At 42.9% G+C, this 12,508-nt stretch overlaps 2 protein-coding genes across 2 annotated transcripts in view; one reads left to right on the plus strand and one right to left on the minus strand.

Annotated features, from left to right (window-relative positions):
- The window catches only part of LOC306787943 (arf-GAP with Rho-GAP domain, ANK repeat and PH domain-containing protein 1), a 22,933-nt gene extending 21,301 nt beyond the window's left edge, over positions 1-1,632 (plus strand). Inside the window, exons 25-26 of the mRNA XM_079283272.1 lie at positions 962-1,103; positions 1,233-1,632. Coding sequence (XP_079139398.1) covers positions 962-1,103; positions 1,233-1,274 — 184 coding nt within the window. The 3' untranslated portion in view covers positions 1,275-1,632. The remainder of the gene's footprint in view (positions 1-961; positions 1,104-1,232) is intronic.
- Positions 1,633-5,016: 3,384 nt separating this feature from the next.
- Positions 5,017-9,725, minus strand: LOC306788070 (uncharacterized protein). The gene is made up of 4 exons (XM_079283396.1): positions 9,677-9,725; positions 7,531-7,650; positions 7,336-7,431; positions 5,017-5,101 (listed from the first exon to the last, which is right to left on the minus strand). The coding sequence occupies exons 1-4, from the start codon at positions 9,705-9,707 to the stop codon at positions 5,031-5,033; spliced, it is 318 nt and encodes a 105-aa protein (XP_079139522.1). The 5' UTR covers positions 9,708-9,725; the 3' UTR covers positions 5,017-5,030.
- Positions 9,726-12,508: the final 2,783 nt, after the last annotated feature.

Consider the following 12,508-nt stretch of genomic DNA (forward strand, 5'->3'; position numbering starts at 1 on the left):
TCTCTGGGGTTTAGGTCCATAGACTCTCCATGGGGTTTAGGTGCATAGACTCTCCATGGGGTTTAGGTCCATAGACTCTCTATGGGGTTTAGGTCCATAGACTCTCTATGGGGTTTAGGTGCAGAGACTCTCTATGGGGTTTAGGTGCAGAGACTCTCTCTGGGGTTTAGGTCCATAGACTCTCCATGGGGTTTAGGTCCATAGACTCTCCATGGGGTTTAGGTCCATAGACTCTCTATGGGGTTTAGGTGCAGAGACTCTCTCTGGGGTTTAGGTCCATAGACTCTCCATGGGGTTTAGGTCCATAGACTCTCTATGGGGTTTAGGTGCAGAGACTCTCTATGGGGTTTAGGTCCATAGACTCTCCATGGGGTTTAGGTCCATAGACTCTCTATGGGGTTTAGGTCCATAGACTCTCTATGGGGTTTAGGTCCATAGACTCTCTATGGGGTTTAGGTGCAGAGACTCTCTCTGGGGTTTAGGTCCATAGACTCTCTATGGGGTTTAGGTCCATAGACTCTCTATGGGGTTTAGGTGCAGATACTCTATGGGGTTTAGGTCCATAGACTCTCTATGCGGTTTAGGTCCATAGACTCTCTATGGGGTTTAGGTCCATAGACTCTCCATGGGGTTTAGGATTGAGATGCACCTGTATATACACACACACGTAGTACTGGTCTTTGTCCAGCAGAGGGAGTCAGTATTGATATTAAATACTACTTGTGGTCATTTAGAGGTTGAATTAAGTGGATTTTAGATGTACAATTACATGTTTTTTCAGGCTGATGTAATTGTATTAAAATATTCAAAATGTGACTTTTTGGAAAAACAGTTCATACCACAAAATAACGGGATCATATTTATATACTATATAAAATGTGCAGAATATTTTCTAAGTCTTCCTAAACATGAGACCCACGATGATCCACATGAGTTCACTTCAGACTCTTCTCCTCCTCAGTGTCCAGGTGTTCTCTCAGGTTAACAGGATGTCAGCTCAGAACCTGGCTCTGGTTCTGGTCCCGACTCTGTTTCAGACTCTGAACCAGGATCTGCTGAGACTCACCAGAGAGTTCATCATCCACCACACACTGCTGTTTCTGGTGAATATGTGTGTGTGTGTGTGTGTATATATATATATATATATATAATTTTTCTGTGATTCTCTGTCACACATTGAATTCATTATGAATAAATCAACAACATTTGAGACGTTGTTTGTATCTCTGCAGACGCCTGAGAGAGAGGAGGAAGAACAGATCACTGTCTTCTGAAGACCACGAAGACAAAGACGTCTTTAAGTCCTGACAGCTGGTCTGAGATCAGATGTCAGATTAAAAACATTGTTTACTCTTTTATTGAACTTTCAGTTGTTTGTTAAATGGTGAAATATTGACTGTTCATTTGGTTCACATGCAGGTTATTGATCATGTTAAATATAAAGTGTGGAACTTCACTGTTTTCGCTCTTAGAACAAAGTCACATCGTCTTCATAGAAATTCATATTACGTCGCATAGAAAGATCTTATATTTAATCTTATATTTCATTGTCTTATCTTTTATTATCTACAGTTTTATCTCGTTAAAGTATACCTTTGTTTATTTTAAAAGCTAAACAGGAAGTAGTTCTCAGGCTCCTAAACCTGGTTTGATTCCCAGTGAACCGGACTGCCTCAGTGCCGTTGAACAGCTGATCTCTGATGTGTGTTTACTTCATAAAGACTGTGACATCAAGCGTCTGTGTTATTCAAACATTTCATTCAGCAACATTTAAAATCATTAAATGCCACCAAAAACTCATACAGACAACAATAGACACGGTCCACAACAGACAAAACACATTACAAAGAACAAATGACGCCAGAAAATGTCATATGAAACATAAAAACCTCTAAAAGGTGTTCATTAAAGACTCGGACTGCTGCTGGAACGAAAGACCTTATTGGTTCAGTAGAACTCTGAGGCGTCCTGAGTCTCTCACTGAAAGAGCTTCTGAGAGGTTCAGTAGAACTCTGAGGCCTCCTGAGTCTCTCACTGAAAGAGCTTCTTTTGTTGTATGTGAATGACCCAGTGGCATCTTCTCCTATAATTAAATCGATTCTGACAGAATTTGGTTCATTCTCAGGATAGAAACTAAACTTCAAAAAGAGTGAATTGTACCCAATAAACAATTTGGCTTGCCAAATTCAACAGTCTTCAGTACCTTTTCATTTAGCCAGTTTGGGTTTCAAATACCTAGGTGTGAACATAAGCCACAGTCTTGCCTCTCTTCATACAGCCAACTTTAACCCCTTGGTTGAAAATATGAAAAATGATCTTCGATGGAGCTACCTGGCAGGGTGCAGTCTATAAAAATGAATGTATTCCCCAAATTCCTGTACCTGTTTAGATGCTTACCAATATTCCTGCCAAAATCTTTTTTCAAGTCTATTGATAAGATTATTTTAAACTTTATTTGGGCAGGCAAGTCGCCACGAGTGAGCAAGGTCTTCCTCCAATGCCCAAGGGACTTGGGTGGCCTGGCTCTTCCTAATTTTATTTTTTTATTATTGGGCAACTAATATTCAAAAAATATCATTTTGGATTAATGCCCCTGAGACTGATTGAGCCTCCAAAATGCACCAATCATGCTATTCATCTTCTCTTCCTGCATTGGTATACTCATCTCTTCCGATAAAACTGTACAGCCACTCTGCTAACCCGATTGTCCTTGCTACTCTTAGAACTTGGATTCAATTTCGTCCTCACTTTAAATTTCTAACAGCTTCTGCTCAGGGTCCGATTAGTAATAATCATCTATTCCCACCATCTGTAGTGGACAGAACCTTCTCACAGTGGGGAAAAGTGGATTGAAGTGTTTCAGGGATCTTTTTGACGGTGACCACTTCTCTAGCTTCGACTCTCTTTGTCAGAGATGTGGCCTGGACCGTTCAAATCTCTTCAGATACTTTCAGGTCCGTCACTTTGTAGCGAAACACTTTCCGTCACCCTGATCTGGATGTTACAGGACACATGGCTCTGCCTGTAGTCAGCTGTATGAAGTGAGAATAAAAAGGGGGATTAAACTGTTCCCTGTGGTGCTCCAGTTTTAGTTACGATAGTGTCAGACAGCTTTTTATTAAGCCTGACAAACTGGTCGAGACAAAAGGTAATCCAAAACCCAAGCAACACGTCACGGGGCGTGGTGGAGGACTCAAATGCAGGACAGACAGAGTAGAATGAAGCAGGTATTTAATGAAATTAAATCAGAACCTTACAGGACACAACGGGAGATCCACGGACAAGGCAAGAGACGAGGGGGAAAATCCAGCAGAATGCGGCAGATGAGGAAACCGGGAACAAGACGAGCCAACCAGGCAGGTAGACATGACAATGATCTGGCAGTGTGTGTGTGTGTGACTGGGGTTTAAATAGTGCTGCAGTGGAGCGAGCAGGTGGGAGAAATGAACTGACGAGGTGGGAGTGACTGGCAGGTGCGCTGAATAAGCTGATTAGGTGAGTGATGGAAAAAACAGGATAATAGTAGTTTGTAGTAGCAGTAGTAGTAGAAGTTGTCGTCGAAGTATTTGTAATTAGAAGAAGTAGTAGAAGTAGTAGTATCAGCAGTCGTACTAATAGCTGTAGTAGTATTAGTACTGGTTATTAGTACTGGTAGTAGCAGGAATAGCAGTATTAGCAGTTGTGGTATCAGTAATAATAGTAGTGGTAGTGGTAGTAATAGCAGTAGTGGTAGTAATAATATTTATGGTAGAAGTAATAGCAGTAGCAGTAGTAGTAATAGTAGCAACAGCAAAAGTTGTAGTAGTAGTGGTAATACTAGAAATATTAGCAGTAGTAGTAGTTGTCGCAGTATTAGTAAGAGCATTCATTATTTCAACAAAAAAGCCTAATTTTGAGCGAAACGTTTAAATACAGTTAATCCATGAGGCTTTTATTTTGAAAGGGTGGGACTGGGTGGGGGAGGGAGGGGGAGGGGGAGAGGAGACATAATCATCATGTTTGACACATAAACAGAGGTTATTAAATGACAGGCTTCATCACAAGCAGTTCAGTTAGAATTCACTCTCTGGGGCTTTTATTTTGAAATGGGGTGTGGGGTGTGGGGGAGAAGGGGAGAGGAGACAGAATCATAATGTTAGATAAACACAAACCGGTTATTAAATGACAGGCTCATCACAAGCATTTCAGTTAGGATTCATTCTGTGGGGCTTTTATTTTAAAATGGTGTGTGTGTGTGTATGGGGGGGGAAAGACCTCTAAAGATCCCTAAGACCTGAATGACTGTATGAGAGACACAGAGAGAGAGAGAGAGAGAGAGAGAGAGAGAGAGAGAGAGAGAGAGAGAGAGAGAGAGAGAGAGAGAGAGAGAGAGGAGTGTATGTGCACGTGTGTCTGTGAGTCTGTGTGTTTATCAACATCACTAATTGGCTCAATCGCAAACACCTGTGTGCCTGAAGCCATTTGAAAATATTCTCCATAGAGATCCCATTGAAAATAAAAAGCTTAATAATTCAAAAAGTTTAAAGGTTAGAAATATGAAAAGTCATAGCAGACCTCTGGTGAAAGAGCTGAACATTTTAATTGTTGAACGGTTTCTGTAGCTTAAAAATGAAGGAGGAGAAGCGGTGCGACGGAAGAAATAGAAGAAGTTGAATAAAGATTTGAAGAACAATAGTTGCCAACAGCATTCCAACAACTACATAAACTACTTGAAATGAAAGAAAACATTAAACACATTTTAAATGTTTAAGCGTAAATAGAGAAGCAGTAGCTCAGTAGTGAATCTGAAACCATCTGTTTTAACTTCATGTGCTTTAAAATCTCAGATCACTTAGTTCTCATTGCTCTTCTTGCATTGAAAAAAATAACGGAATCATTCAAAAGGCCTAAATACAAGTTTACTTTATTTTTTTGATAAACTAATGACTGAAGAATGAACAACAGGCAGAACACAGTGGCTGCAAACTGAAGGTGAGTTGTGTCCAGGTGAGGCGCAGCACCCTGAAGATAAGGAGAGCTCTGATTGGCCGTCACACGTAGATGTCTTCATCCATCTGCTCTGGCATTGGTGTTTCCATAGAAACAACAGGATTACAGGAAACTGTAGAGAGTGAAAGAAGTTAGCATCTGATAGCACCTGTTAGCACCTTCTTGTATGTGTGCATGTGTGAATCTGGTTACACTGTCACATTGTGGAGCCTCCTCCAATGAATATCCACCTTAACATGGTGGAGGGGTACCAGCCTGCTTCAAGGCCTCCACCATCATCCCTGTCCCTAAAAAACCAAGGATCACAGGACTTAGTGACTACAGGCCTGTCGCCCTGACCTCTGTTGTCATGAAGTCTTTTGAGCGCCTTGTCCTGTCCCATCTAAAAACCCTCACCGACCCACTTCTGGACCCCCTGCAGTTCGCTTACAGAGCCAACAGATCTGTAGATGACGCAGTGAATTTGGCCCTTCACTTCACCCTCCAGCATCTGGACTCCCCAGGAACCTACACCAGATCCTGTTTGTGGACTTCAGCTCTGCCTTCAACACCATCATCCCGTCTCTACTGCATGACAAGCTCTCCCAGCTGCAGGTGCCCGACTCCACCTGCAAGTGGATCACAGACTTCCTGTCCGACAGGAAGCAGCGCGTGAAGCTGGGAAAGCACGTCTCATCCTCTCGGACCATCAGCACCGGTTCTCCCCAAGGCTGCGTTCTTTCCCCTCTGCTCTTCTCCCTGTACACCAACAGCTGCACCTCCAGTCACCAGTCCGTCAAGCTCCTGAAGTTCGCGGATGACACCACCCTCATTGGACTCATCTCTGGTGGGGATGAGTCCGCCTACAGGTGGGAGACTGACCATCTGGTGACCTGGTGCGGTCTGAACAACCTGGAGCTCAACGCTCTAAAGACAGTGGAGATGGTTGTGGATTTCAGGAAGAACGCAGCCCCACCAGCCCCTATCACTCTGTGTGACTCCTTCTATCACTCTGTGTGACTCCCCCTATCTCTCTGTGTGACTCCCCCGTCGACATGGTGGAGTCCTTCCTCTTCCTGGGCTCCATCATATCCCAGGACCTCAAGTGGGAGCTGAACATCAGCTCCATCACCAAGAAGGCTCAGCAGAGGATGTACTTCTTGAGGCAGCTGAAGAAATTCAACCTGCCAAAGACAATGATGGTGCATTTCTACAGAGCCATCATTGAGTCCATCCTCTGCTCCTCCATCACCGTCTGGTACGCTGCAGCCACAGCCAAGGACAAGGACAGACTGCAGCGCATCATCCGCTCTGCTGAGAGGATGATTGGCTGCAATCTGCCGTCCCTCCAGGACTTGTTCACTTCAAGAACCCTGAAGCGAGCAAGAAGGATTGTATCTGACCCCTCCCACCCTGCACATGATCTATTTGTGCCCCTTCCATCTGGCAGGAGGCTGCGGTCCATCAGAACTAAGACCACACAAACAGTTTCTTCCCGTCGGCATTCGGGCTCATAAACAAAGCCCGGGTCCCCCACTGACTCTGTCCTCCCCAGGACATTTCCTTCTGGTCTCTTTCCTTCTGGTCTCTCCCCTGCACATCCCTGTCTCTCTATTTAAACACACTCGTCACTTTTAACATTCATACACTTCACTTGGTTTACAGTCCTGTTATCTGTTTTTCTGTGCACTTTATTCCATATCCTATATTACATATCTTATTGTACATTTCAAATATGTTTCTATTTCCTGCACTGTGCAGACAGTTTTTGATAGTTAAGTGTTATTTGATAGTGAAATGTTATTTTGATAGTTAAATGTCATTGTTTGTTGTTATTGTTGAATGCTATGCACCTTCCGCCACAACAAATTCCTTGCAGGTGAAAACTTGCTTGGCAATAAACGATTCTGATTCTGATTCTGATTCTGATGTCCCAGACCAAATTTCAGTAATTAGAAATTGACCCTGTCATATCTGCACAATGCTCTGGGATAGGAGGCTGAAACTTTAAAATGGAACATCCCTGGGCTGAGTGCTCTCGATGTACCAAGTTTGAAGCAAATGAGAGGAATATTCATTTTCAAGAAATTCTGGGCCTTGGGCTTCAATAGCGTTGTTCCAATCCTTTTAATTTTCACACCAGTGAATCCATAGGGTGAGAGGATCGTACAGTCCAGATCTCAGCTTCTTAGCCCAAGTTATTGTGGCGATATCATGCTAGGTTACCATGTAGCAACATGTGCAGTAAGGATTCTGACATTTGGACAACTTTTGAATGAGGTGAAATGTATTTCAAATGGCAGGAAGTTCATGTAATGTTCCAAAAAGTTGTGTAAATGTGTGTGTATGTGTGTGTGTGTGTGTTACCATAATTAGACTCCTGCTTCTCCTCATCATCACCATCTTTCTTCTTGTTGCCATGGTGACTGTGCATCACCACATAAACATTTTCCTCCAGCGGACCTAAAGCAGTAGAGCAGATAATACTTGATTTATTTCTGATTAGTTATCAGTCTGGTGAGAGTTTAGAGGAACCTCTAAGTCTCTGGATGGCTGTTGTACCTGAAGTCCTCATCCTCTGGTTCCTCCTCCTCCTGAGGAAGAAGAGGATGATGAAGAACAGCAGGAGGAGGAGGAGAAGGCAGCAGACCAGCACAGACACCACCGTACTGCTGCTGGTATCTGCTGACAGACAGACTGGTATTAACTGGTATATATATAGATATATATATATATACTGATGTGTTACTAATTTGTTACTTATACTGATGTCACTCAGGTTCATAACGAGATCTGACTCAGGTTTATAGTTAGGGCTGGTTCAGGTTTATAGTTAGGGCTGGTTCAGGTTTATAGTTAGGACTGGTTCAGGTTTATAGTTAGGACTGGTTCAGGTTTATAGTTAGGGCTGGTTCAGGTTTATAGTTAGGACTGGTTCAGGTTTATAGTTAGGGCTGGCTCAGGTTTATAGTTAGGACTGGTTCAGGTTTATAGTTAGGACTGGTTCAGGTTTATAGTTAGGACTGGTTCAGGTTTATAGTTAGGACTGGTTCAGGTTTATAGTTAGGACTGGTTCAGGTTTATAGTTAGGACTGGTTCAGGTTTATAGTTAGGGCTGGCTCAGGTTTATAGTTAGGGCTGGTTCAGGTTTATAGTTAGGACTAGTTCAGGTTTATAGGCTCAGGTTTATAGTTAGGGCTGGCTCAGGTTTATAGTTATGGCTGGCTCAGGTTTATAGTTAGGGCTGGTTCAGGTTTATAGTTAGGGCTGGCTCAGGTTTATAGTTAGGACTAGTTCAGGTTTATAGTTAGGGCTGGTTCAGGTTTATAGTTGACCCTGGTTCAGGTTTATAGTTAGGGCTGGCTCAGGTTTATAGTTAGGACTGGTTCAGGTTTATAGTTAGGGCTGGCTCAGGTTTATAGTTAGGGCTGGTTCAGGTTTATAGTTAGGGCTGGCTCAGGTTTATAGTTAGGACTGGTTCAGGTTTATAGTTAGGGCTGGTTCAGGTTTATAGTTAGGGCTGGCTCAGGTTTATAGTTAGGGCTGGATCAGGTTTATAGTTAGGGCTGGCTCAGGTTTATAGTTAGGACTAGTTCAGGTTTATAGTTAGGGCTGGTTCAGGTTTATAGTTGACCCTGGTTCAGGTTTATAGTTAGGGCTGGTTCAGATTTATAGTTAGGGCTGGTTCAGGTTTATAGTTAGGGCTGGTTCAGGTTTATAGTTAGGACTGGTTCAGGTTTATAGTTAGGACTGGTTCAGGTTTATAGTTAGGGCTGGTTCAGGTTTATAGTTAGGACTGGTTCAGGTTTATAGGCTCAGGTTTATAGTTATGGCTGGCTCAGGTTTATAGTTAGGGCTGGCTCAGGTTTATAGTTAGGGCTGGATCAGGTTTATAGTTAGGACTAGTTCAGGTTTATAGTTAGGGCTGGTTCAGGTTTATAGTTGACCCTGGTTCAGGTTTATAGTTAGGGCTGGCTCAGGTTTATAGTTAGGACTGGTTCAGGTTTATAGTTAGGGCTGGCTCAGGTTTATAGTTAGGGCTGGTTCAGGTTTATAGTTAGGGCTGGCTCAGGTTTATAGTTAGGGCTGGATCAGGTTTATAGTTAGGACTGGCTCAGGTTTATAGTTAGGACTAGTTCAGGTTTATAGTTAGGGCTGGTTCAGGTTTATAGTTGACCCTGGTTCAGGTTTATAGTTAGGGCTGGTTCAGGTTTATAGTTGGGGCTGGTTCAGGTTTATAGTTGGGGCTGGCTCAGGTTCATAGTTAGGGCTGGTTCAGGTTTATACTTAGGACTGGTTCAGGTTTATAGTTAGGGCTGGTTCAGGTTTATACTTAGGGCTGGTTCAGGTTTATAGTTAGGGCTGGTTCAGGTTTATACTTAGGGCTGGTTCAGGTTTATAGTTAGGGCTGGCTCAGGTTTATAGTTAGGGCTGGCTCAGGTTTATAGTTAGGGCTGGTTCAGGTTTATAGTTAGGGCTGGTTCAGGTTTATAGTTAGGACTGGTTCAGGTTCATAGTTAGACCTGGTTAAGGTTTATAGTGTACAGATTGTAAAGCCCTCTGAAGAGAATTTGTGATTTGTGATTCTGAGCTATACAAAATGTACTGAATTGAATTGAAATGAAAAGAATATGCTGATAATGTCTAACATATTCAGTACTTTATATAATAACATGTAAAGGGGATGTGGTCTCTTTGCTGGACTCACCCTCCACCCTGAGCAGGAAGTGTTTCTTCATCAGGAGCTTCCCGTCTTCATCAAACACCTCCAGGCTGTAGCTTCCTGCGTCTTCGGTCTGAACGCGGTTGAATCTCAGCGAGCCGTCACTCAGCAGCTCGCAGCGTCCGTGGTGACACGTCGTCACGTTGGTCCTCAGTGACATCACCAGGTGTGTGTTGGTCCACCTGATGTCCTGTCTGCTCCTCAACACCTGCAGGTTTGAGGACAGCAGGACGGCCCCCCCGCTGTGTGCTGTGATGGTCACCGTGGAAACAGAGTACGACAGGAAGAGACGACCCTCACTCATCATCATCATCTTCATCATCAGGATCAATAACCGGACCAGAACCAACATGGCTGCCATCTGAAGTCCTCTCTGGTGGCTCCGCCCCTTCCGCTGTCAATCACTGAGGGGGAAACACACACACTTTCAGTGGTGAGTGTTTGTGTGTGTGTGAGTGCGTGTGTGTTTGTGTGTGTGTGTGTGTGTGTGTGTGTGTGTCTGTGTGTGTGTGTGTCTGTGTGTGTGTTTGTGTGTGTTTGTGTTTGTGTGTGTGTTTGTGTGTGTGTGTGTGTGTGTGTGTGAGTGTGTGTGTGTTTGTGTGTGTGTGTGTGTGTCTGTGTGTGTGTGTGTCTTTGTGTGTGTTTGTGTGTGTTTGTGTTTGTGTGTGTGTTTGTGTGTGTGTGTGTGTGTGTGTTTCTGTGTGTGTGAGTGAATGTGTGTGTGTAATGATACATGTGTTTACAATTAAAGACGTTGAAAAGTTTTTACATGAATCCTGAAGAACTGGATGTAGAATCAGTTTGGTTTCTACGAAAATAAAGAACACATTCTACCTTCAGACCCGTAGAGAACAGAGTTTAGTTCTCCGTCTACTAAACTAAAGAACACGTTCTACCTTCAGACTCGTAGAGAACAGAGTTTAGTTCTCCGTCTACTAAACTAAAGAACACGTTCTACCTTCAAACCCGTAGAGAACAGAGTTTAGTTCTCCGTCTACTAAACTAAAGAACACGTTCTACATTCAGACTCGTAGAGAACAGAGTTTAGTTCTCCGTCTACTACACTAAAGAACACGTTCTACCTTCAGACTCGTGGAGAACAGAGTTTAGATCTCTGGCTACTAAACTAAAGAACACGTTCTACCTTCAGACCCGTAGAGAACAGAGTTTAGTTCTCCGTCTACTAAACTAAAGAACACGTTCTACCTTCAGTCCCGTAGAGGACAGAGTTTAGTTCTCCCTCTACTAAACTAAAGAACATGTTCTACCTTCAGACTCGTAGAGAACAGAGTTTAGATCTCTGGCTACTAAACTAAAGAACACGTTCTACCTTCAGACCCGTAGAGAACAGAGTTTAGTTCTCCGTCTATTAAACTAAAGAACACATTCTACCTTCAGACTCGTAGAGAACAGAGTTTAGTTCTCCGTCTATTAAACTAAAGAACACATTCTACCTTCAGACTCGTAGAGAACAGAGTTTAGTTCTCCGTCTACTAAACTAAAGAACACGTTCTACCTTCAGACTCGTAGAGAACAGAGTTGAGTTCTCCGTCTACTAAACTAAAGAACACGTTCTCCCTTCAGACTCGTAGTGAACAGAGTTTAGTTCTCCGTCTACTAAACTAAAGAACACGTTCTATCTTCAGACTCGTAGAGAACAGAGTTCAGTTCTCCGTCTACTAAACTAAAGAACACATTCTACCTTCAGACTCGTGGAGAACAGTTTAGTTCTCTGTCTACTAAACTAAAGAACACGTTCTACCGACAGACTCGTGGAGAACAGAGTTTAGTTCTCCGTCTACTAAACTAAAGAACACATTCTACCTTCAGACTTGTAGAGAACAGAGTTTAGTTCTCCGTCTACTAAACTAAAGAACACGTTCTACCTTCAGACTCGGAGAGAACAGAGTTTAGTTCTCCGTCTACTAAACTAAAGAACACATTCTGCCTTCAGACTCATAGAGAACAGAGTTTAGTTCTCCCTCTACTAAACTAAAGAACACGTTCTACCTTCAGACCCATAGAGGACAGAGTTTAGTTCTCCGTCTACTAAACTAAAGAACACGTTCTACCTTCAGACTCGGAGAGAACAGAGTTTAGTTCTCCGTCTACTAAACTAAAGAACACGTTCTACCTTCAGACTCGTAGAGAACAGAGTTTAGATCTCCCTCTACTAAACTAAAGAACACGTTCTACCTTCAGACTCGTGGAGAACAGTTTAGTTCTCCGTCTACTAAACTAAAGAACACATTCTACCTTCAGACTCGTAGAGAACAGAGTTTAGTTCTCCCTCTACTAAACTAAAGAACACGTTCCACCTTCAGACTCATAAAGAACAGAGTTTAGTTCTCCGTCTACTAAACTAAAGAACACATTCTGCCTTCAGACTCGTAGAGAACAGAGTTTAGTTCTCCCTCTACTAAACTAAAGAACACGTTCCACCTTCAGACTCATAAAGAACAGAGTTTAGTTCTCCGTCTACTAAGCTAAAGAACACATTCTACCTTCAGACCCGTAGAGAACAGAGTTTAGTTCTCCGTCTACTAAACTAAAGAACACGTTCTACCTTCAGACTCGGAGAGAACAGAGTTTAGTTCTCCATCTGCTAAACTAAAGAACACATTCTGCCTTCAGACTCATAGAGAACAGAGTTTAGTTCTCCGTCTACTAAACTAAAGAACACGTTCTACCTTCAGACCCGTAGAGGACAGAGTTTAGTTCTCCCTCTACTAAACTAAAGAACACGTTCCACCTTCAGACTCGTAAAGAACAGAGTTTAGTTCTCCGTCTACTAAGCTAAAGAACACATTCTACCTT

This window comes from Melanostigma gelatinosum, assembly GCF_949748355.1.
Source record: "Melanostigma gelatinosum genome assembly, chromosome: 14".
Lineage (NCBI taxonomy): Eukaryota > Metazoa > Chordata > Actinopteri > Perciformes > Zoarcidae > Melanostigma > Melanostigma gelatinosum.